At 53.4% G+C, this 23,709-nt stretch overlaps 1 protein-coding gene across 1 annotated transcript in view; it reads left to right on the forward strand.

Moving 5' to 3' along the window:
- The window catches only part of PTPRU (protein tyrosine phosphatase, receptor type U), an 86,366-nt gene continuing 67,316 nt past the window's right edge, over positions 4,660–23,709 (forward strand). The window contains 2 exon segments of the mRNA XM_018057242.1: positions 4,660–4,784; positions 22,489–22,620. Of these exon segments, the coding sequence (XP_017912731.1) occupies positions 4,712–4,784; positions 22,489–22,620 (205 nt within the window). The 5' untranslated portion in view covers positions 4,660–4,711.

Genomic DNA, 23,709 nt, shown 5'->3' on the forward strand with positions numbered 1-23,709 from the left:
TCCTTCTTTCTTAGGCCTCCAGAATTACTTTCTTGTTTCTAAGAGAAAGACCAGATTTTGTTGATCCCTTGCTTAAAATCCTTCCATGATTACTCAATACTCAGGGAGAACCAGAAGCTACAGTTCTTTGTATTAGAAAACTCTGAACTATTGATATATTAAAATTAAACTTGTAAACAAAACTATGGTTCTATGCTAATTTTATCATTCTCTCACACTACTGACATGTTTTAAAATCTTCAGAAAAATAGATGGAGGAAAAACACCTTAAAATAACAACCACAAATTTCTACTCATTGTAATTAATCTATTTTCTAATTGCAAATTAGAAAAACATGACTGGCACTTCCCTGGTGGTCCAATGGCTAAGACTCCGCACTCCCAATGTGGTGGGCCTGGGTTCAATCTCTGGTTAGGCACAGCTAAGAATTTGAGGGCTGCAACGAAAAGATCCCCCATGATAAACAAATAAATAAGTATTAGAAAAAAAGAGAAAATCATGACTGTGGTTTTAATTCACCTGTAGGATCCCTCAGCTTGACTTGAGGAACATTCGGGCTTCTTCAGGGGCACCATTTGAGAACCACTGATTGAGGGGACCATATCCAATTGTCCTGATCTTACATTCGAGACCCTTTGTCCCTCAGCTTCCGCACTGTCTTTGTTTTCTGCTGCTGGACCATGCAGAGACTACGATGCAACCATACCTGACACTGACCTTTCCCAGTACTTCCATGTCTCCTGCCTTTATTCAGGCTGTTCCTTCTGCCTGAAATGCCCTTTTCTGCATTGCCTATCTAGGAAACTCCAGGTTCAGGTATCACCTCTTTGATGTTGTTTCCCAAACCCCCAGGCTGAGTCAAGCCCTGGTGCCTTTGTGTTTTCTTTGGGCTGGTGTTATGACCTTTAGGACACAGTCTGTTACTTATTTATGTGCCCATTTCCCCCTCCAGGCAAGAGTAGGGCCAGATTTAGTGCATCTCCATGACACCAGCACCCAATATGGGGCCTGGCACAGGGCAGGTATCATGAATATTCCATGAGTTGAAAGTAATTGAATTTCCTTGTGGCCTGAGCCTGTCGGTGGTACCATCTCCTTTTCCCTAGATTTGGACTGGTCACTGCAGGCCAAGACTTTCCGTTTCCCTTCCTTCTTCTTTCAAGGATTAGAGAAGCCTATGGTCTTTTTCAAGTGGAGCAGAATGTTCTCTTTTCATCTGTCCATCTGTTACTTGTGTCCTTTTCTCCTTCCAGCTCAGTCTCTGCCCATAGTCTTCCTCTGCACAAAGAGGGCTGTGGAATCAGTCTGATCTAGGTCTGAGCTCTGGACCCACCATTATTAGCTGCGTGACCTTGGGCAAGTGTCTTATGCTTTCTGAGACACCCAAAAAACTTTTCTGCTTTTCTCAGTTTCCACATCCCCCCAAAATGGGACCAGTAGTAAACTCCTGCCATGGGGTCTTCTGCAACAGTCCTCTGCAAAAGGCAGCATCCCCGGTTGCTTCTTCTTTTTCATCAGATTTTTCTCCTTGAGTTTGCTTTTCTGGATGGTCCTTTCTGTCTTTTCTCTGTGTGTTTGCTGTTAGTCTCTCCCGGGAAAATGTAAGCTTTACGAAGGCAAGAACCATGTCTGCATTTGTTCATCCATTCAATATTTCTTGAGTGCTGAATACAGGCCAGATACCAAGCAGTGGGATATAAGACAGAATCCTCGCCCTTAGGGAGTTCGTGTTCTAAAGCTGCAGACATGCAACGAATATGCCATAAGAGTAGGCGCTCCATTTAAAACAGCAACAATCCCCTCTCCCCTACAGTTTCTCTCCATTTCTTTGTTTTATTTATCTACTGATGGCTCTGCTGGGTCTTCGCTGATGCACGTGTGCTTTCTCTGGTTGCAGTGAGCGGGGGCTCGCTCTTCACTGTGGTGCGCCGGCTTCTGATCGCAGAGGCTTCTCTTGTTGCAGAGCACAGGCCCTAGGTGCTTGGTCTACAGCAGCTGCGGCATGCAGTCTCAGCAGTTGTGGTGCGCATATTTAGTTGCTCCTGGGCATGCGGAATTTTTCTGGACTAGGGAATGAACCCATGTCTCTTGTATTGGCAGGTGGATTCTTAATCACTGGACCACCAGGGAGGTCCCATCTCCCCCATTTCTACAGTATACTACTGTCTCACACACACCAGAGAATTTGCCCTTTTTTTTTTTTTTGGTTGTATATTGTTCTTGTCTTCCCATTGGAATATAAGCTCCATGAGGGTAGGGATTTTTATCTGTCTTATATCTTCAATTTGGCTTAGAGCAACTGTTGAACAGAAAAATTGGTATCTAGTGTTTGTTGATTTGCTCCATACGGAGACAGGCCTCAGTTTCTATTCATTTCAAGCCAGATGTCTTTGATTCACGTCTCAGAGCTGCTGCTTACTACACATAATCTCGGAAAAGTCACTTTCTCTCTCTGTACCTTAATTTTCTTAACTATGTCATGGGAAAAATAGTGGTAGGGATTAAATGAATCCATACAGGTGAAACACATAGAAGGCACTTGGTCTTATGCAGAAATGGACAACTAGTTTGTAGTCATTGTACAAGGGTTTATACTGGGCAGAGGCCCAGATGGACTTAACCTGTGTAGCCTGGAGATGGACTAGAATCAGTGAGAGTCAGTGAGGGGGGTAGATTTCATGGCATGAAGAGTAAGAACTTTTAAAAAGCCAGCCAGCATAGCAAGGAGAAATAGCTGAATCCATTATTACAGCTGGAGACTTCAACAGCTCTCTCTCAGAAATAAACATGTCCAGCAGGCAGAAACTCAGGGAGGACATAATTAAACTCCACAACACCATCAATCAACTAAAGATAAAGGTCATCTAAAAACTACTTCAGGGACTTTCCTGATGGTCTGGGGGCTGAGACTCTGAGTTCACAGTGCAGGTGGCCAGGGTTTGGTCTCTGGTCAGAGAACTAGATTCCACATGCCGCAACTAAATAAATAAAGACTACTTCCTCCAACAACAGCAGAGCACACAACCTTCCCAAGATCACATGGATTTTTACCAAGATAGACTGGACCATAAAACACAACTTAATAAATTTGAAAGAAAAGAATCATACAGTGATTGCTCTTAGATCATAGTGGAATTAAACTAGAAATAATAACAGAGAGTTGAAAAATCCCCAAATCCTTGGAGATTAAATAATGTACTTCTAAATAACACATGGGTCAAAGAAATCTCAAGAGGAATTTAAAATTTTTGACATATTTATAAGTGAAAACTAAATGAAAATGAAAACACAGCTTATCAAAATTTGTGGGATGCTGGGTAAGCAGTGCATAGAGGGAAATTTAGCACTGAATGCATATGTGAGAAAAGGAAAAAGATATGCAATTAATCATCTAAACTTCTGCCTTAAGAAACTAGAAAAAGAAGAGCAAATAGAATGCTAGGGAAGCAGGAAAATGATAAACATTAGAGCTGAAATCAGTGAAATGAAAACCAGGAAATCAATGGAGAAAAATCAACCAAACCCAAAGCTGCTTCTTTGAAAAGATTAATAAATCAATGTCTCTAGCCAGACTAGGAAAAGAAGAGACAGGACACAGATTACTAATATCAGAAACGAAAGGGGGGACATCACTACAGATCCCATGGACATTAAAAGGGTGATAAAGGCCAACAAAAGTCCATCTAGTCAAAGCATGGTTTTTCTAGTAGTCATGTATGGATGTGAGAGTTGGACTATAAAGAAAGCTGAGTGCTGAAGAATTGATGCTTTTGAAATGTGATGTTGGAGAAGACTCTTAAGAGTCCCTTGGACTGCAAGGAGATCCAACAAGTCTGTCCTAAAGGAAATCAGTCCTAAATATTCATTGGAAGGACTGATGCTGAAGCCGAAACTCCAATACTTTGGCCACCTGATATGAAGAACTGACTCATCTGAGAAGACCCTAATGCTGGGAAAGATCGAAGGGAGGAGGAGAAGGGGACGACAGAGGATGAAATGGTTGGATGGCATCACCGATTCAATGGACACGAGTTTGAGTAAACTCCGGGAGGTGGTGATGGACAGGGAGGCCTGGTGTGCTGCAGTCCATGGGGTTGCAAAGAGCTGGACACGACTAAGCGACTGAACTGAACTGAACTGAAAGGAATACTACGAACAACTCCAAAAGCCAGCGTTTCCAAGACCCCATCATCTGCCGTTGGTAGGTAATGAGCTCCTTGTCCTTGGAGATAAATGTGGATGTGCACTGAAAGGGATCAAGGTAGAGGGGATTCAAGCATTGGGTAGGACCGAGAGGCTCTGTGTCCCTGGGTCTCTGTCCCGGAGAGCTGTGTGCAAGCTAGGCGCGAGCAATGAGCAGAGGAGTGGATCTGCTCACCTAAGCAGGTCGGTGAGGCGGCTGGGAATCCAGGCCCAGCCGGGGACCGCCAGGCAGGGGTCCGGGAGTGGGGGCGGGGAGCGTCAGGGCCGCGGGCGACCGGACTGGGCAGGGGAGCGCGCGGCTGCCAGTAGGGGGCGCCTCGAGACCGAGGAACGCGCGGCCGAGCCTGACGTCAGCGCCCCGCTTGCTTGGGCTCCCGCTCTGGACTCGGCGCCAGTCCCGCTCGGCGCCGCGCCGCTTCGCTCCGGCTCTGGCTCGCCTCGGGCTCGGCTCGGGCTCCGGCGGCGGCGCCCCCCCGCGCCGGGCCCCGGGGCAGGCGGCGGCGCACCATGGCCCGCGCCCAGGCTCTCGTCCTGGCGCTCACCTTCCAGCTCTGCGCACCCGAGACCGAGACTCCGGCAGGTAAGCGCGCGTCGGTCGGACCCAGTTTGCCCCGCCGAGCCTCGGCGCCGGTGGCGTATCTCGAAAGAAAGTGGGAGTGTTGGATGACCGGACGTGGCGAGCTTGCTCCCGGTGTGTCTTGAGTGTTGGATGTGCGATCGTGTGCTCAGGGGGTGGTGTGCCTGCGAATGTGTCTGAGGGATGTGCAAGAAAAGGTGCTGTGTGTGTTGTGTGTCCACGAGTATGTTGGGGTGAATGTTGTGTGCATAAAGGCATGGGGTGTGCGCCGAGTGTCGGGTCTGCCTCTGTGTAGTGTGTGTGTGGGGCCAAGTAGGATTGTATGTCTGTTGTGTGTCCATCTGAGTTCGGTTGTGTGGCAGGAGTTGCCTCTGCTGATGTGTTGCATTTTTGGGCATTTGTGTGTGCCCTAGCCTGGAGTGTTGTTTGTTGTGTGTCCGAGAATGGCTTGTGTTTTTTTGTTCTGCGTGTGGCGAAGAGTGCTCTGTGGATTCTGCCCGCGTGGGGAGCAGAGGACGCGTGTGCGATGTGTGTGCTTGTGAGATCCGTGTACGTGTGTGAAGGCGTGGGAACGGGTCCGGAACGAGTGTGTCCGCGCGCGGTGTGCGCGATGTGTACGTGTGTCTGGGGCCGGCGGTGTGCTCCGCCGGGGGCTGCGTGGGTCCCAGTGAATGCCGAGTGTGCCGGGAATGCGTGTGTAGGAGCGTGTCTGGAGCGGATGTGAGTGTGTTCGTGCAAGCTGGCTGCGTGTCCAGGAATGTTGCGAGTGTGGTCCTCGCCTGGGCCACGGCTTGAGTGTGTGCCCCGGGCCGGGGCCGCCCGAGGGGGCGGTGCAGGTCGTGTTGTGTGTGTGTCCCTCGGGTGTGCGCGTGGGGCGCGCGGGCCCCGGAACAAGTTGTCCTGGCGGCGCCCGTTGCCTTCCCGGTCGGGCCGGGCCTGAGGCTTGGCAGCGAGGGATGGGGGCCCGGCGGCCGCCGACTCCGACATGTCGGGCTGTTTGTTGTTTCGCAAGTTCAGCGCGGCGTTGGCTGGTGGCGGATCCGAGACGGCGCCGGGTCTGCGGGGCGCCGGGGCCGGGGCCCGGAGGGCCCAGCGCGGGGTGGGGGCGGCCGCGGGGGCTGCGGGGCGCGCCGGGGCCGGCTGGAGGGGAGGGCCGTGCGGCCAGGCGATCGTGCGGGGACCGGGCCGCGGCTGCACCCAGGCGGCGGGGCGGGGTGGGGGGTGCGTCCGGGTGGGCCGGGCCTGGCCCTGGGCGGCCGGACGGCGCCCCCTCCGGTTGCGCGCTGGAGGCGCCGCGGACGCCGGGGTCTCCTGGGACAACCCCCCCTTCGTCGACTCCGCAACTTTGTACGGCCTCCGGGCTGGCGGGGGTGTGAGTGTACGCGTGTGAGCGTGTATCTCGGTGCTTCTGGGTGCCGTGTGACCGCGCTGTCTCTCTGAGTGTGTTTCGGAGAGTGGAGTCTTTTGGAGGGGTGTGTGTGTGTGAAGTTGTGCGTGTGGTCGCGTTTCTGAATGTGTGTATCCAGAGCTGTGGCTGTGTGTCCGTGTGTGCTGTGGGCCGTGTGTCGGCGGCGGCTGTGTGTGTTCATGTCTCTGTCCCCGCCTCCCCCACCCCCCATCCTACCCGAAGGCCTGGGATGCCACACCGGGGGCCCTCTCCTGCGGAGTTGCGTCTGATGGCCCTTCTAGGGCGGGGGTGGCCTGTGCCCTCCCGGCGGCCTCAGCATCCCCGCCCGCTCTGGTTGGGCGGCTCCAGTCTGGTACCCGGGGCGCCCGAGTAACGGGGAGACGCCCCAGACGGGTTTCCGAGCCGAGACACAGGCAGAGCCACCTCGGCCCCAGGGAGCCTCCTTCAGGCCTCCGGTCTCCGAGAACTGGCCTCTCCCGATCGCATTTGCTGCCCTGCCGCCCGCTCCGGCCTCTCGGGCGGAGCTCCCAGGGCGCTCGCAGCCTCTCCTGCCACTGACTCTGAGGTCAGCCGGACCCTGCGGCCCCAGGCCATCGCACACAGCTTTAGCTTTGACCCCTGAGCGTCGGAAAGGACCCCTAAGGCGACCTCCCTCCTTATCTTCCCCCAACCCTTACCCCTGTCCTGCAACGACTTTGCCCCCTCCCCCACTCTGAGATCAAACCCAGGGTACTACATGCACTCCCATCCCTACCTCCATCGCCTTGATTCTGAGAACCCTCAGATGTGCCCACCTCTTCTAACAGGGGGACTACCCACGGCTGAGGGTGGGGACTGAGCTCTTGAGCCAGTTGCTTCCATTTCTGGGGCCCCGGTTTTCTGCTCTGTCCCTTGGGCTTCATGATAAAGGTGTATGGTACTTGGTAGATTGTAAAGTAAGCTTCTGTCTGTGAGTGTCAGGGAACAAACGATGGTTTTGAGGATGGCTACAGAGCCCCAGAGGCTGTGATTTGCAGCCAGGGGGACCTGGGTTCAAATTTGCCTCTGCAACTTGCTGTCCTTGTGTCCTTGGGCAAGTCACTTCTCTTCCACAGTTCCTGACACCTGTAGCTATTACTGTTGAGCTTCATTCAGAAGCCCTGAGTAGAAGGGATGTGATCTCCCCGTGTCCCTGAACTGGTTTGAGTCAGCCCAGCTCCCTGAAAGGGCCTCCTGAGTCCCCCCTCCCCGCAAAGGGTGGGTGGTGATGTCTCTGAGCCATGCAAATCTGGCAGTAATTTATTCCGTTGCGTTCTAGCTCATTTTGTCCTTTTGGTTGCTGGCGCTGTGGACAGCAGGAATGAGGGAGAGGCTGCCCAGTGGTTTCAGGTTGGGCAATAAAGGCTTGTCTGGGCAGCTGGCACTTCTCCTTGGGGTGGGGGAGGGACTCAGCAGGAAGATGTGAGAGTGGCCAGAGTGGGGGGTGCTGAGCTCCTGGGTGGCCTCCTGCCCAGCTCTGGTGCCAGGGAAAACCCAGGGTGGGTGCCCTGCTTGTTCCAGGTGTGCCACCCTCCTGCCCTGCTTTCATCAGCTAAGCCAGACCAGGGTGGGGGGTGGCTGGTCATGCAGGACTGCGTTAGCTAGAGCTGTTGGGGCAGCCTTGTGCCCTCCTTTTTCTTTCAACATCCTTCCCTCCTCCAAGCTGTTCTCCTGTATCCTGATGCACCCGGCCCTCATGCCATCTCAGGATCTCTCTCATCTGTCCCCTTCTCGCCATCCTTACCCATCTTTCCTGTGCAGGCAGGCTCCAGCCTCTTCCTTCCACCCCTCCCTCCATAGTGTCAGGGATCTTCCTAAAACACATTTGAAACCCTGGTTTGAAACCCTCTGAAGTTTCCCTATTACCTCCTGGTTAAGTCTCTCCCCCAGGTCCTCTTGCCTGCTCTGACCCCTGCCTGCCTGTCCAGTCCCATCAGCTTTGTGCTCTTTGCCTTGCATCCTATGGTCTGACCAGATTAACCCACCTCCCAACACCCACTAAATGCCCACTTCTCTCTGTCTTCTCTCCGGGCTTCTGGACAAGCTGTGTTTTCTCCCCAGAGCTCTCTAAGTCCGCCTCCTCACTGTGTGAGCTCCTGCTCCTCCTTCAGGTTTCAGCTTAGACATCACCTCCTCTCTGAAGCCTTCCTTGGTCACTCCCTCTTCCAGTCCAAGAAGGGAGGAGGGGGGTGTTGATTGGATTTTTTCACAGCACTGTAATTATTGTAATTACAGTTTATTGGTCCTTTCTCCCTTAGAGACCATGAGCTCAGTGGGGACAGGGACTGGGTGTTTAGCTCACTTTTGAATCTTAACTGCTAGGTACAAGGCCTGGCCCACTCCTGCTGAGTAAATACACCAGGCAGGAAAGAATGAGTGATGTCCAGGGGGTCAAGTTCTGAGCTGGAGATGCCAGATGGGGGCGCACCGACTCCACTGAAAGTAGAGATTGAAGAAACAGGTTTCCCTCCAGGAATCTGGAAAATTCTGCTGGGTGCGGGGGGTGGGGGTGGGGGTGGGGGTGGGGGGGATGGTGTTGTATGAAAAGGCCACACAGAGAGTGTCATCTGGGAACTGGGAGTTGGAGAGGTCATCTCTCTGCCTGCCAGCCCCTCACCCTGCCCCCGCTCCTGTCCGCCACCCCCTCTCCCACAACCACCCTTGCCCCCCAGCAGCTAGCAGGGCCTGTTGTCATCCCTGGTCTCAGCTCTTTGTCCTGGAGGCTTGACAGTTGGTGAGAGGCATCAGAGTCCCAACCGTCACTCTGAGCGTCGGGTCTGGGGAGGAGGGGGAGGGCCCTGTCGGGGAGGGCAGGGGTCCCCTCAGTCCTCTGTCCTCATCTCAGCCTCTGTCCTGGCTGCCTCTGAACCCAGGAATCAGGGAGTGCTGCTCCCCATGGTGACCCTGCAGGTGGGGTTCGGGGGGGCCAGGGGAGGTGTGTGCAGGTGTCACCCTGACATCTGGACCCTCAGAATGCGGGGTGTGTGTGTGTGTGTGTGTGTGTGTGTGTGTGTGTGTGTGTGTGGCTGTGATTATATGATTGTAGCCTTGGGCACAGGACATATGTATGGCTTCTCCGGGGGGGGGGGCCCGGGGCGGGTCTAGCCATCTGGTCACCCTGTGTGGCAGGATCTGAATTCTGAGTCGGGAGGCAACCAGCTGCTCTGATCCCGGGGGGCCTGATGCTGGGTTTCCAGGTATCCATGTATCAGATCCCTGGAGTTTGGGTGTAGAGCTCTTTGGGTGGGTGACATCTCAGGATCTGGGCATGGGTGTCCCAGGACCCGGATGTGGGAGATCAGGATGTGTCAACATAAGAATATCTCAGTGTCTCTGGATCCAGAGGTGGGTGTATGCTGGTGGCTGGGAGTCCTCAGGTTAATGGGTGTGGGGGACTGTAGCTGCCTTGTGTCCAGCTGTGGGGCTGCCCAGATGCCTGGGTGTGGGATACCCACGTGTCTCGGTCTGGGGTATCTATGTATCCAGCAATGGGGTGCGCCTGTGCTGGAGTATCCAGGTGTTGGTGGGCTTGGCTGTAAGGTGCTCCATAGTCAGTGTGTCTAGGTGTATATTTAGGTGTCTGCATCTCCAGGAAAGGGGTGTGCATGTTTGGGTGGGGAATGTCCATGTGGTTCTGCTCCACTGTGGACCAGGGCCTGGGCCTGTGCCAACCCAGCCTGTGATGCTGCCTTCCAGAGGGCCGGCCTCCTGATCTTCAGACAGTCCCCAGTGCCAGAGCCCTCTGGAGGAAGCCCCTGTGATTCTGCTTCTCAATGGATAGTCACTAGAACTTTATCAAATAGTGGAATTGTTCTTTACCTGCACTCTTCAGTTTGGTGGCTACTTCTTCATAGGTGGTTATTAGATTACTTATTTTTTGTCTACCCTGGATCTTTGTTTCGATGCACAGGTTCTTCATTGTGGCTTGCGGGCTTCTTTCCAGTTGCCTTGCGCTGATTTCTCTAGTTGCTCCAGGGCTTAGTTTCCCTATGGCATGTGAAATCATAATTCCCCAAGCAGGGATCAAACCCACATCCTCTGCATTGGAAGGCAGATTCTCAACCACTGAACCATTGGGCAAGTCCCTGGCTATTAGATTTTAATTTAAATAAACATTCAGTCCCTCAGTCTCACCACCCAGATTTTAGTCCTCAAGAGTCGCCTCTTGCAAGTAGCTGTTGTATTGGTCAGGCTGTGTATTGGTCAAAGAGCATCTCCATCACAGCAAAACACTCCATGGATAGTGCTGATCTAGAGGTGCAAGGCCTATAGCATCTTTAGTGAGGCCTGGACACCTCACCAAGTGGATGGACTGTCACTCTGTGGCCACTGAAGAAGGCTTTGCTAAATCCACAGCCCCTTCTCTGCAGCCCGTTCATTCCCTGCCTGGACCATTGTAGTGGCCCCCTTCTTGGTCTCTGTTCTGCCGTCTGCCTGCTTCCACCATCCCAGGATCTGAATGGCCTCTCAGGCAGACATAGGATGCTACCACTCCCTTGCTCTAAGCTGAAGGCTCTCCATTGCCCAGGGGCCAAAGCCTGAGATGGCAGAGAAGACCCTGTATGACCCAGTCCCTGCTCTCCATGACTGCTCTGTGTTTATGCCTCTCCTCCCCTGACCCTGCTCCTCCCTGCCCGCCTTTGGCTCCAGGCTCACCAGGCCAGTGTTGATCCCAGAACCCGCCAGGCCCTTTCACACCTCTTTACCTTTGCACATGCTGTGCCTTCTGCCAAGAATGCCCTTCCTACCTGCCTCAGTTCCTGGAAGCCTGCCTTCTTGCTCAGCTTTCGGAGTCCAGCTCTGATGTCACTTCCCCAGGGAAGCCTTCTCAGACCCTTTCCGGCATGGTTGACCAGGTTTTGCCCACAGTGCACGTGATTCAGTGGGCTGCAGCATTTCCCATCTCCTTCCCCACTAGGCTGGGAGGAAGGGCTGGGTTAGTGGTGAAGAATCCACCTGCGATGCAGAACATGCAGGAGATGCGGGTTCTATCCCTGGGCCAGGAAGATCCCCTGGAGAGGATCATGGCAACCTACTCCAGTATTCTTGCCTGGAGAATTCCATGGACAGAGGAGCCTGGCGGGCTGCAGTCCATGGGGTCACAAAGAGTCAGACACGACTGAAGCTACTGAGCACGCACACATGCACGCATAGTAGAGGGGAGGAAGGACTGGGAGAGGGAAATTGGGAAGGCGTGTTGAGATATTTGATGGGCAAGATCACAGCCAGGGATGGAATGACAGCTGTGGGGTGGGGAACCATGAGGGGGGATGGGACATAACCTGCAATAAAGCTATATTGGAGGGATGGGGACAGCTGGGAATGAGGGGACAGGTGGTGTTGAGGGGACAACTGAGGGTGGGGGAATAGATGGGGGATGGCTAGAAGGGGAAATGAGACAGCTGAGGGACAAAAGGTAACAACTAGAAAGTATCAGAAACCTATTTGGACAGGATGGAGGGGTCTCAACTGAGAGGGTGGGCCATGCGTTGCTCAGGATGTGTGCATGTGTGTGTTTCCGTGTGTGTGCACCTAGAGTGTAGTGGTGAAGTGTGGCTTGGGAACCACACCATCTAGGTTCTGATCCTGGCTTTCCCACTGCTAGCCACGTAGCCCTTGGGCGAGTTGCTTGACCTCTCTGACCCTTTAGTGTTCTCATCTGTGAGAGGAGAGATGATAATGGAACATAGTGCTTGGGACTGCAGTGAGGATGTATTTTATACACGTACGTGTATAGTTTAGAACAGGTTCTGGCATGTGGTAAGCCCTGTGTGTGCTAAACTGTTATTAAGTGTGTGTGTATGTGGTATAGCATCCTATGTTCTCAGAAAAGCTTGTTCTTGGCTTCTGATGAAATCCAAGCTTGGGAGGGGGAATGGGGCTGCTGGAGGGACGATCCAGGTTCAGTGGGTCTGGGAAGCCTTTTGCCTGCTTCCCTCCCTGTTCATCCCACTTCCCACCCCCTCAGTACCAGGGCCGAATCCAATAGGTGTCCCTCTCTGTCTCTCTCTACTCCCGCCCCACACTGCCCAGCTCTGGGCTGGGGGCCAGGGGGATGTGCTTTAATTGTCCAAAAGCTTTTCAGCAGAATCTGAATTCATTGTTTGCCTGCCAGCGCGCTGGGGCCCTGCTCAGATAGAAATACCTGGACCATTGCTCAGTTCTGGCTGCCCGCCCTGTGGGTGGCGGTGGCTTCATCCTGTGCCCTTGGAGAGTCACTGGGGTGGAGATATGAGAGGGGGAAGCCTGCAGGGTGGATGGGGCCTCAGCCTCCAACCCGTAGGGTGGCCAGCCCAGCCTGGCAGAGCTGTAGACACAAGGGTTTTCTGGGGTCTGGGCTCCCCTGCTATCCAGAGCATCATGGGAGGCGTGTGCCACTCTTGACCTCATGCTAAGAACTGCCCTGCATCACGGCCCTGGACTGCTCTGGCTGTGTGCTCTCCAGGGCTCCTGGACCCATCCCCTCAAGGCTAGGCCGCTGGATTTCATCCACGCGCTGCTCTGCATCTCAGCCCTACGCTGCATGCTGCACTCTGGGTTTCCGCGCTGCATTGACTCGGGACTTTCGTGTGTGTCTGTTCGCTCCATCTGCAATGTCCGTTGTGCTGTGTCCTGTCGTCGTGCTGCCTTTTGTGTCTTTGCGGCTCTCTTCTGTGTCTTCTGTGCTGCGTGACTGTCAGACGATGGTGTTGTGTCAGGCTTGTGGACTCTCCTGGAATCGGGCATGGTCCCTGGCGACGCACCCCTGCACTGTGCCAACAGATGGCGTGCTACCACGACACTGCATCTGCGTCACGTGGCCTCTGTAGGCGCTGCATGGTCGCCGCGGGCATCTGCACTTCATTGGGGACGGGCGGGAACAGCCTGTCTGCGGCCCCTCCGTCCTGCTGTCCCGGGACAGCATCCCTTGCTGGTGCAGCACTTCTGTCCCATTGCTTCACTGACCTGCCCCGGAGGTGCGCCTTCTCCGGGCCCGGCCCTGCAGCCTGCACCACTGCCGCTCTAACACCGCCCCTGTGTTATTTCAACCTTTCCCTTTAGAGCCACTGAGGTGTCAGCCGGTATCTTTCCCGGGACTCTGTAGGCAGCCCCAGATGAGCAATGTCTTTACTTCAACCGGCTTCACTGCAGGTTTCCTCTGGCTCCCACTGCACGCTGCCTGAGAAGTCGGGACCTAAACTGCAGCTCGAGGCCACTTTGTAGGGCTCTGGACTGGTGTGGGTTTTTACCTGCATTACCTTTGCAAGCCCCTGGTGATGCACCTGTGCCCCGCACACCTTCACTGTCCTGGGCCTCTGCCTTGCACTGTGCCTGTTCACCTGTTCAGGTGCTCTACTGCGTTTCAAGATCCAGAGCGTTTGCACCGAATTCCCTGTTTCACCCGGTGTCTTCACGACATTCCATTTCGGTGCCACTTTCTCGCCCTGCTCTTGAGTCTGCACTTTGTGTGCTTCTTGGGACTGTGTGAAGCACCAGCAGTTCCTTCTGCCCTGCACAACGTCCTTCTCTTTGCCAAATATCTGTGTGTTAAGCCTGCCTCCTCTAGACATCCTTTCGGTGAGAATTCATGGAGCGCCAATTATGTGCCAAGCCTAGTGAAGCTTGGGTGGACTCCCTTGGTGGTCTTCTATACACCTGTCCCTTGTGCCCAGTGCCAGCCTAGTGTACCCCTAAGTTGCTCACTGGTGCAGCGTGCCTCCGAGCAGCTCTGGGTCATGGCCACAATGGATGGGGCACCTCTCCACTGCGTCATGGCACCGACCAGTCCTGCTGTGCTGTGTCTGGTGCGTGTGAAGTCTGTGCACCCTGGCTCTGTTCCCGTGCACTGTGTAACTGCCTTCCGCCTCGGTGCAGTGTGGAACTGCTGCACTGCACCCCGACACCCACACTGGGGTCACGTAGCTTTCTCTCTCCACGGGACCATTGGAGATCCAGGTCTTTGCACTGCACGTGTTCGTGCATAGCCCTCTGCCTCTCTACTCTGCACTTTAAAAAATTATTTTAAAATATTTTGGCCACGCCATGTGGCATGTGGGGTCTTAGTTCTCTGACCAGGGATCGAACCCATATCCCCTGCATAGGAAGTGCAGGGTCTTAAGCACTGAACTGCACTGTGGTTTTATGTGACACAGAGTGTTCTGCACTACCAAGGTCCATGGACTCTTTGTCCACTGAACCTCTGCACAGAGCAGCCCTCCCTTCAGCCCTTTGCCCTCTGGAGTCCAGCCTTGCCCCTTGTCTTCTCCTTCAGTTCAGTTCAGTTGCTCAGTTGTGTCCTACTCTTTGCGACCCCATTGACTGCAACCAGGCTTTCCTGTCCATCACCAACTCCCGGAGTTTACTCAGACTCATATCCCTAAAGTCGGTGATGCCATCCATCCTCTCTCATCCCCTTCTCCTCCCGCTTTCAATCTTTCCCAGCATCAGGGTCTTTTCCAGCGAGTCAGTTCTTTGCATCAGGTGGCCAAAGCATTGGAATTTCAGCTTCAACCTCAGTCCTGCCAATGAATATTCAGGACTGATTTCCTTTAGGATTGATTGGTTGGATTTCCTTGCAGTCCAAGGGACTCTCCAACACCATAGTTCAAAAGCATCAGTTCTTCAGTGCTCAACTTTCTTTATAGTCCAACTCTCACATCCATACATGACTACTAGAAAAATCATAGCTTTCACTAGATGGACCTTTGTTGGCAAAGTAATGTCTCTGCTTTTAATATGCTGTCTAGGTTGGTCATAGCTTTTCTTCCAAGGAGCAAGTGTCTTTTATTTTTTTCCCCTTACATTAACAGTATGGCAGCCCTGCTGTTAATTTTGGGGCTTACTGTGCCTTTGATCCAGGAGTTGGGGAGTAGGTCTGGCTGAAGTTTCCTCTGCTGTAGCTGACTTCCTTCTCTTCTCAGTAGAGCTGGAAGGATGCTGGCACTGTTGGGTTCTGTATTGGCTCCTATAGAGGGTAAAGCTCAGCTTTCTCACCCTGTGGCCTGGCCCTGGGTAATCTTCTTGGTTGCAGCTCTGCTGAATGCTGTGTGATTAGAAAGTGGAGCATATTGCTGCTAGCCCTGCCCTTGATTAATTGATCATCAGTTATTTAGGGCTCTGGGGAGCGGTGCCAGGGAGCCCTAGCTAAGGTCTGGCTGTATTGATCTGGGCCAGGAGAGCAGTGAAGTGGGCTGGGCCAGGTTTCTGGACTGGAATCATGGTCTTTGAGTCTGGGTGGGGTTGGTCAGGATCAGAAGAAGTTGTGGTATTTATATGAAATGGAATATTCAGTTCAGTCACTCAATCGTGTCTGACTCTGCGACCCCATGGACTGCAGCATGCCAGGCTTCCCTGTCCATCCCCAACTCCTGGAGCTTGCTCAAGCTCATGTCCATCGAGTCAGTGATGCCATCCAACCATCTCATCCTCTGTTTTCTCCTTCTCCTCCTGCCTTCGATCTTACCCAGGGTCTTTTCCAATGAGATATTAGTCAGCCATAAAAAGGAACAAATTTGAGTCAGTCGAACTGGGGTGGATGAACCTAGAGCCAGTTATACAGAGTGAAGTAAGTCAGAAAGAGAAAAAGAAATATCTTATATTAATGTATATATATGGAATTTAGAAAAATCTAGAAAAACGGTACTGATGAACCTATCCTCAGGGCAGGAATAGAGACACAGATGTGGAGGATGGACTTGTGGTCACAGTGGAGGAAAGAAAGGGTGGAATGAACTGAGAGAGTAGCATTGAAATTTATAAACTACCGTGTGTAAAATTGATAGCTAGTGGGAAGTTGCTGTATAACACAGGGGGCTCAGCCTGGTGCTCTGTGACGACCTAGAGGGATGGGATGGGGGAGGGAGGGACATTCAAGTGGGAGGGCATGTATTAATATGTATGATGTATACATACATATGTAATATGTATGTAAGATGTATTATTATGGCTGATTCACGTTGTTGTACAGCAGAAACCAACATGAGTTTGTAAAGCAGTTATCCTTCAATTAAAAATAGAGAAAAAGGAACCAGCTGGGACTGCGCAGTCAGTAAGTCCAGGCTTGGTTGGTATTCTCCTATACACAGGGCTTGGGGATGGTGTTCAAGGGCAAAAGAGACCTCAAGAGGGGAGGAGGTGGAGGTTAGACAGGTCTGAGATGGAGAACGTGGGATGGGGCTAGGTTGGGCAGGAACGTCCAAGGGTGAGTCTGTGTTGGTTCCAGGGTGGTGTTGGGCTACCTAGAAAGAGGGTGTGGCTTCAGATGATGATATGAGCCGGTGTTATCCTTGGGGTTGTATCTGAGTTCCCCAGGCCAGGGTTGGGGCTATGCCAGGGGTAGGGTATGAGGCCAGCCCCTAAAATTGTAATCCATTGGGAGAAGTTTTGTTTCTCCTGGGACCATCCCTTGGGAACTGAATGTTCTATTGACAAACCAAAGGGAACAAAAATCTCATTGCAAACAGACTCTGTTTACCTAGGGTCTTTGGAAAACACTGATGCTGGCTGGCAGCCATAGTTGGCACAGAGCACCATTCCCTGTCTGGTGGGGAGGAAGTCTGGTGCTTCCATGCTTGTGGTGCCCACACGCATAGGCACACACGCACACACATGCACCATTCTCCTCTACCCACCGCATACACTCACCTCCCCTTAGGCACACACTTGCTGCTGACTATACCCCTGCATGTAAACAAACGCCTACTTACCCACAACTTCACAGCGCACTGCCTGGGAGACTCACACTTTGAGACCCATGCTCCCCCTCACATACCTGTCCCCCGTAGCATCTCTCTGCCCTCAAGTTATTCTTACCCACATGCATGCTCACACAAATGGAATCAGAATTCTAGAGGTGGAACAGTCTTAGAAGTCACCGAGATCTTCATTCTCATTTCATAGGTGAGCAAGTGGGGCTTCAGAGAGGGCAAGCCAGCTGCTCAAGGTCACACAGGGAGTTAGAGGCTCAGTGGGAATTAGATCCAGGCCTCCTGCCTCCCCATTGAGCTCACAAGTCAGCACCAGGCCATCACTCTCACTGGTGTGTGCACGTGTGTGCATGCACACACACACACACGTCTGTGCATGGAAATACATGCATATGGAGGGGTGGAGACCCCCTCCTACACTCTGGTTCCTCTTGCAGAGGTTGCTTTGCCCCTAACATCACCCCATCCAGAGCCCAGCCGGATGTGGATAAACCATCATCCTCCCTTCCCAAATTGTGGCTGACGGTTGCTCAGGCAACCGCCTGCCAGATTGGGGAGATTAGCTGAGGAATGTAGCTGGGCCAGTTTGAGCTGAGGCTGGGGGAGCTGTTGGGGGTCCTGGGTTGATTCAGCCCACCCTCTCAGGGAGGCCCTGGCAGAGATGCTGTACCCACAGAAGGGTCTGGTTTTCTCCCTGTCCCCAGCTGAGACTCTGTCCCCAAAGCGTGGACGAGGCTGGGGGAAGAGAGTGTGAACATTTGAGATTGTGTGTGTGTGTATGTGTGTGTGTGTGCATGCACACGCGTGTGCATTGTGCATCTCTGTTGGTGTGCTTGGAACGTGTGCTGTTTGTGTCCAGGATGGGCACTTGAGGTCCCTTCCTCACTGGTTTCTGACATCTGGTTCCAGACCCCTTGATAACTTATCCCACTTCTGACCCTATAGTGTCCTCTGGAGAAGTCCCCTGCCCTCCTCAAGGCTTATAGCAGGGGTCCCCAACCTCCGGGATCTAGTGCCTGATGATGTGAGGTGGAGCTGACGTAATAATAATAGAAATAAAGTGCACAATAAATGTAATGTGCTCGAATCATCTCAAAACCATCGCTGCCCCCACTCTCCCTCCCTGTCTGTAGAAAAATTGTCTTCCACGAAACTGGTCCCTGGTCCCAAAAAAGGTTGAGGACTGCTGGCTGATAGGATGTATCACCTGTCTCATCTGAATCTAGCAGCTTCTCTGCTCCAATACGAATTGTGTCTTCCCCACTCAGAACGAGGCCGGACCTCTCACTCTGACACTTGGCTCTCCTAGACCTGGCCTCAGCCTCCTGCCCACCAGTCTCATCTCCCATTGCTTTGGCCAGTCTGGGCTCCTCTCTGTGTCCTGTATAAACTGTGTTACCCACTACTTTCCCTTGCTCCTGCTGGGCCCTTTGCCTCAAATGCCCCTCTCCATCTCTGCTGGCCACAGTGACACCCATCCTTCCAGGCTCTGCTCAGATGCACCCACCTCCAGGAAAGCTTCCCCCTGCACCTACCTTCCTCCCCTGACCACCTCCCCATCCCCACCACCGTGGCCTTGACTCTTCTCTGTTTGCCTTGTTCCCTCACCTCCACTCTAACTAGGAAGTCCTTGAAGGCAGAGCAGAGTCTTAACCATCCTTGTGCCTTTACTGGTGCCAACTCGGGGCCTGCTTTGTATTGTCAGTGGATGAAAGTCCTGTGACTGGAGCTGGATTGGCACACGTGGCCAGTCTTCTTGAATGAAGATAGATGGCTTCAACCCCAGCTTCTCAGACTTAAGATGTGGCCTTGGGCAAGCCACCTCCACCTCCCTGTGCCTTGGTGCCCATCTGTAAAATAGGGATAATCATAGTACCTACCTTGTGAGTTACTTTGAGGGATAGTGGCACGGCAGGTCCTGGTGGTAGGCGGCAGCCCTCATGTGGTGGCGTTGATGTGTGTGTGCATGTCTGGGGCCAAGTCTGAGTCGATGGAGCCGAGAGGGATCTCCTGACCATTCTTGCTCTCAATGCAAAGCCTGATCTATTTTCTTCCCTCTGGGCTGGGGGCCCCCAGCAGGAGTTGGGTCTCTAGCAGAGGTGGGGACCTGGCTTTGGGACTCGTAGCTCCTGAGCCACCCAGACTGGAGGTGATGGAGGCTTTTCCCAGGATCTGGGAGGGCAGATTGTTCCCATCCCAGGGTGAGCTGGGGACCAGGTCAGGGTGGGGCTCTCCTTGGAGGGCCTGGCCCCAGATTTGTTACCCTCTAAGGACTGTGGCCGGAATGGGCCTGGCCCAGAAACTCAGGACTGGGGATGGACAGGGTCAGGGAGAGGAATCGTTCTGCCTCTGGAAGGGGATGCTCCGAGTGGTGACAGTCAGCTGGGGTCAGTCAGCCTGGTAGGGTCAGTTGTTGGAATTATTTGATAGTGATCAGGAGTCAGCTGGTCTGAAGTCAGTCAGTCTGGTCGAAGTCAGATGGTCTGGTGGTCATCTGGATGGGGCCACTGGCTCAGATCTGTCTGTTTGGGTGTCACTGACCTGGGTCAGGCAGTGTGAAGGTTACCCTGGCTAAGGTCAGACAGTCTGGGGGTCCCTCTGACCAGATCACTTAGTCTGGGAGTCTTGACAGCTCACGTGGCCTGGCCTGGCTTAGAATGGATGGGAGGAAGCCAGGGGGCTGGCATTCTCAGGCTCGCCCTAGGGCCACAGGTGACACGTCTGGGACAGCTGCCTTGTTACTTGTGAAGGAACAGGAAGGACCTGAACCCCAGGTCCTTCTGAACCCCAGCAGCACTCTAGGTCCTGGGGTCCCCTTTATGGCAATTCATCTGGCTCAGGGAGGCCTCGACTAAAACCCTCAGGCACAGACTCAGCTCAGAGTGAATGAAGTCAGCTGTCTCCTCCTCCAGGAAGCCCTCCCTGACCATCTCTACTGGCCTTGTTCTCTCTCTGTGCTGTGCTATGGGTCATTTTCTAGGGGGAGAGCCAAGGCCTCCCCAGCATAGATGGGGTTAAAACCTACCTTCCACAGGCTACAGGGCACGTGCTGGCCAGAGTTCTTCACACAAAGAGGCAAAGTGCTCAGCCAAGGTCCTGCCTCAGCTCTGAAGCGAGGCTTTTATTATTTTGTGCCATCCGCTCTGTGCCAGCCTCGTGTCCACTTTATTTTACACCCCGATGGGGTCCGTGAAGAGGAAAGGGAGACCCCCCCCACCCCCAACAGCGGTGAGCCTGTGCATGCCTGGCTTTGCGGGTCAGTTCAAGGGGCTGCTTCATGTGGTCTAGGAGAACCTGGAGAGGTCCCCTGCTGCAGAGGGCACAGCAGAGCCTCCTGAAAGTCAGGCCACCGGCCGTGTGTGCAGCTGCCCACTGCTGTGCCTGGCACGCGGTACTCACTCCCTGTTACTCTCAGCTGCTCATCCCTCCTCTCCTTGAGGCTGGGAAGGGGCTCAGATTGCTCCTTCTCAGAGTGAAGGTTTCTCTGGTGGGGAATGTGGGCCTCAGCCTCGGAGCACCATGGGCTCAAATTCTGCTTCTGTTACTCAGGCGGCTCAGTGCAGAGCTCCTGTCTTCTGGGTGCTTGCATGTGTCAGCATTGTGCTAAGTGGACCCTGGTGTTGAATCCTCAACAAACCCCCATGTGGATGGGGGAGCTGAAGATGAGCAGTGGTCATGGTCCCAGGACCAGCACATTGCAGAGTCAAGATTCAATCCCAAGTCTGTCTGATGCCAAAGCCCACTTACTTATCTACCACCTTATACTGTGAACAAATTCCTTCACCCCTGGGAACCTCAGTTGCCTCGTCTGTCAAGTGGGGAGAAGTACCAGTGGCTGGATAGGGCCTGGCATGATTTGTGTTTGCTTCCTGGCCACTCATCGAGGCATTTTCCTGGGTCTCAGATGCCTAAGTTTACCCCTGGTAGTGGTGGCGATGTGTACTCAGCCATGTCCAACTGTTTGTAACCCCATGGACTGTAGCCCACCAGGCTCCTCTGTCTGTGGGATTCTTCAGGCAAGAATACTGGAGTGGGTTGCCATTTCCTCCTCCAGGAGATCGTCCCGACCCAAGGATCAAACCCCAGTTTCTTGTATCATCCTGCACTGACAGGTGGAGTCTTTACCGCTGCACCAGCTCAGGGGAGAGGGCAAGCGCCAGTTACTTCCTGAACCAGTGGTGTTTTCAGGTGGATTAGGTCCAACTCGGGGCTTTGATGAGCCAGCTGAGATACGTGCCTAAGGCCTAGCATCCATTTTGGTCTCCTTCCTGCCTCCCCTTCTCCTTATTTAAACTGTGCAGAGTGGCTCAGAATCTTGGGAATTGGCTTCCTGTAGTCATGGGTGCCTGGACCTCACATAAGTGTTTTTGCCCGCTGTGTTCCTGCAAGCAGAGACCTCAGTTGGGTGACTTTGGGCGGTGGGCATCCCTTGAGCTCATGCATCAAGTAGAAGTGACACAGTAGTGGTGCCTGCTCAGAAGCCGAGGCCTAAACGGGATTCCACACTCAGAGCACTTAGCGTTGTGCTGGGCTTGTTGTAAGTCACATGGTCAGTTGTTGTTATTTTTAAGGAGATGCCATCAAGGCTGGCTTAGGGCGATCGATCCTGCCAGTCCTGGGGCCCACTGTCTGTCCTCTCTGCAAACATGCAGGGGCCTGTGATAGAACACTGACCAGCAGTCAGGAGACCTTGGTTCAAACCCCACCTCTGTCACTGACCTGCCGATTGACCTTAAAGAAGTCACTTAGCCTTTTTGGGCCTCAGCTTCCTTATCTATAAAATAGGGATAATTCTTGTTCTGATCTCATGAGTTGTTGTGAGACTTTAATGGGTAGTAATAATGATGACGAGCTTCCCTGGTGGCTCAGATGGTAAAGAATCAGCAGCAATGTGGGAGACCTGGGTTCAACCTCTGGATTGGAAAGATCCCCTGGAGGGGGGTATGGTAACCCACTCCAGTATTCTTGCCTGGAGAATCCACCTGGACAGAGGAGCCTGGCAGGCTGCAGTCCATGGGGTCGCAAAGAGTCAGACACGACTGAGCGACTGAGCACAGCCCAAGAATGATAACGTGCTTCCCTGGTGGCTCAGATGGTGAAGACTCTGCCTTCAATGCAGGAGATCTGGGTTCAGTCCCTGAGTAGGGGTGATCCCCCTGGAGAAGGGAATGGCAGCCACTCCAGTATTCTTGCCATGGAGAATCCCATGAACAGAGGAACTTGGTGGACTGTAGCCATGTGACATGACTGAGTGACAAACACACACACACAGAGTAATAACAACTAGTTTTTGCTGAGGAGGGTCTTTAATGTGTGGTTGAGCCATAGGGGGTTTGGGGACCGCTGGAGGGGGTGGGCAATGTGGGAGGTCTTGGCATGGGGAGGAGACAATGGAAAGAGGGCCTTGCTGGGGGGAGAGGGTGGGGGAGGGAGCATATTGTTGGAGGGAGCCGTGCGGGGAGGGCTTGAGGAGGCAGAGGGGAGGAGGGTGGGTCTGGCTAGGAGGGGACCGTGGGGGCACCTGGAGGGTAGCCCAGGAGCCCTTCGGGCCAGCACCTCCACTCCAGCCTGGGCTAAGCAGGCCCTGCCCTCACAGCTGGCTGCACCTTCGAGGAGACGAGTGACCCAGCGGTGCCCTGCGAGTACAGTCAGGCCCAGTACGACGACTTCCAGTGGGAGCAGGTGCGGATCCACCCCGGCACCCGGGCGCCTGCGGACCTGCCCCACGGTGAGCCTACCCTCAGTCACCATTCCTCCTTCGTCTCCTTCCCGGGCCAGGCCGCCTACCCACTGGCTGTGTTACCTTGGGTCCATTGCTTAACCTCTCTGGGCCTCATCTGCTCTGTAGTGACACATGACACTGTGAATGTGGAGATCCCTGGACTCAGACCAGTGGTGTACAGGTAGTCTTACCTGTAAAATGGGTTTTCAAGTCCTCAAAGACCCTTGTAAACTGTAGGATAAAGCCCACCTCCCGTTATTCCTGGGGCAGCTTAGCTCAGGATCCTTCTTACTCCTGCCAAGTCTTCCTAAATCCTCCACCTTCAGGGAGGCTTCCTTCTCCCTGCGACTGAATCCTGGTCCCCCAGGACGTCAAGGTGCTGACAGAGCAGTTGCCCTGGGGGCTGGAAGCATGTAAAACCTTCGCTTCTTCTGCCCCTTCCTTCCTGCAAGTCCCAGGTCTTTCCCAGCTTCTGCCTTGTCCAGTCCCTATTTCAGGATGGGGAGCATCATGAACACTGGACCGGGAGTCAGGAGACTAACTGCATAGACCCTAGTCCTGGCCTTCTACCCTGCTGATGGCCTGGAGTGCACTGAGTCACGAAGCCTGGGCTTCAGATCCTGGCTTCATCACGTTACCAGCTGTGTGGTCTCCGGCAAGTCACTTAACTTCTCTGAGCTTCCATTTCCTTAAATGTAAAATGGAGCACAGAATAATCCATTTTATAGTGTTGTAATGTACATAACCCAGAGGTGGCCTATAAGGGTTCAATGAATGCTTAGAAACAATTGTTGGAGATATTTGAGGGGCCTAGCTACTAAGATCCACCCATTGCCATTGGGTAAAGAATCAACTGGGGATTAAGAAGAGGATAAGATGGGTGGAGGCCAGATTGTTACCTTTATTACTGATAAAGGCTGGATCGGAGGACATATCATAGTAGGAAAACCAAATGTGCTTGCTAGGCGAACCCAGAACTGGATAGCTTGAGGCCCCTCCCCTTGGCCCTGTCACAGTAGGAAGCCAGGGCCTTTGTTCTCAGCTCACAGGATGGCCAAGATGGCATCTGCTGTCAAGAGTGCATGGGAGGGACAG

The sequence above is a fragment of the Capra hircus genome, chromosome 2 (assembly GCF_001704415.2).
Source record: "Capra hircus breed San Clemente chromosome 2, ASM170441v1, whole genome shotgun sequence".
In the NCBI taxonomy this organism is placed as follows: domain Eukaryota; kingdom Metazoa; phylum Chordata; class Mammalia; order Artiodactyla; family Bovidae; genus Capra; species Capra hircus.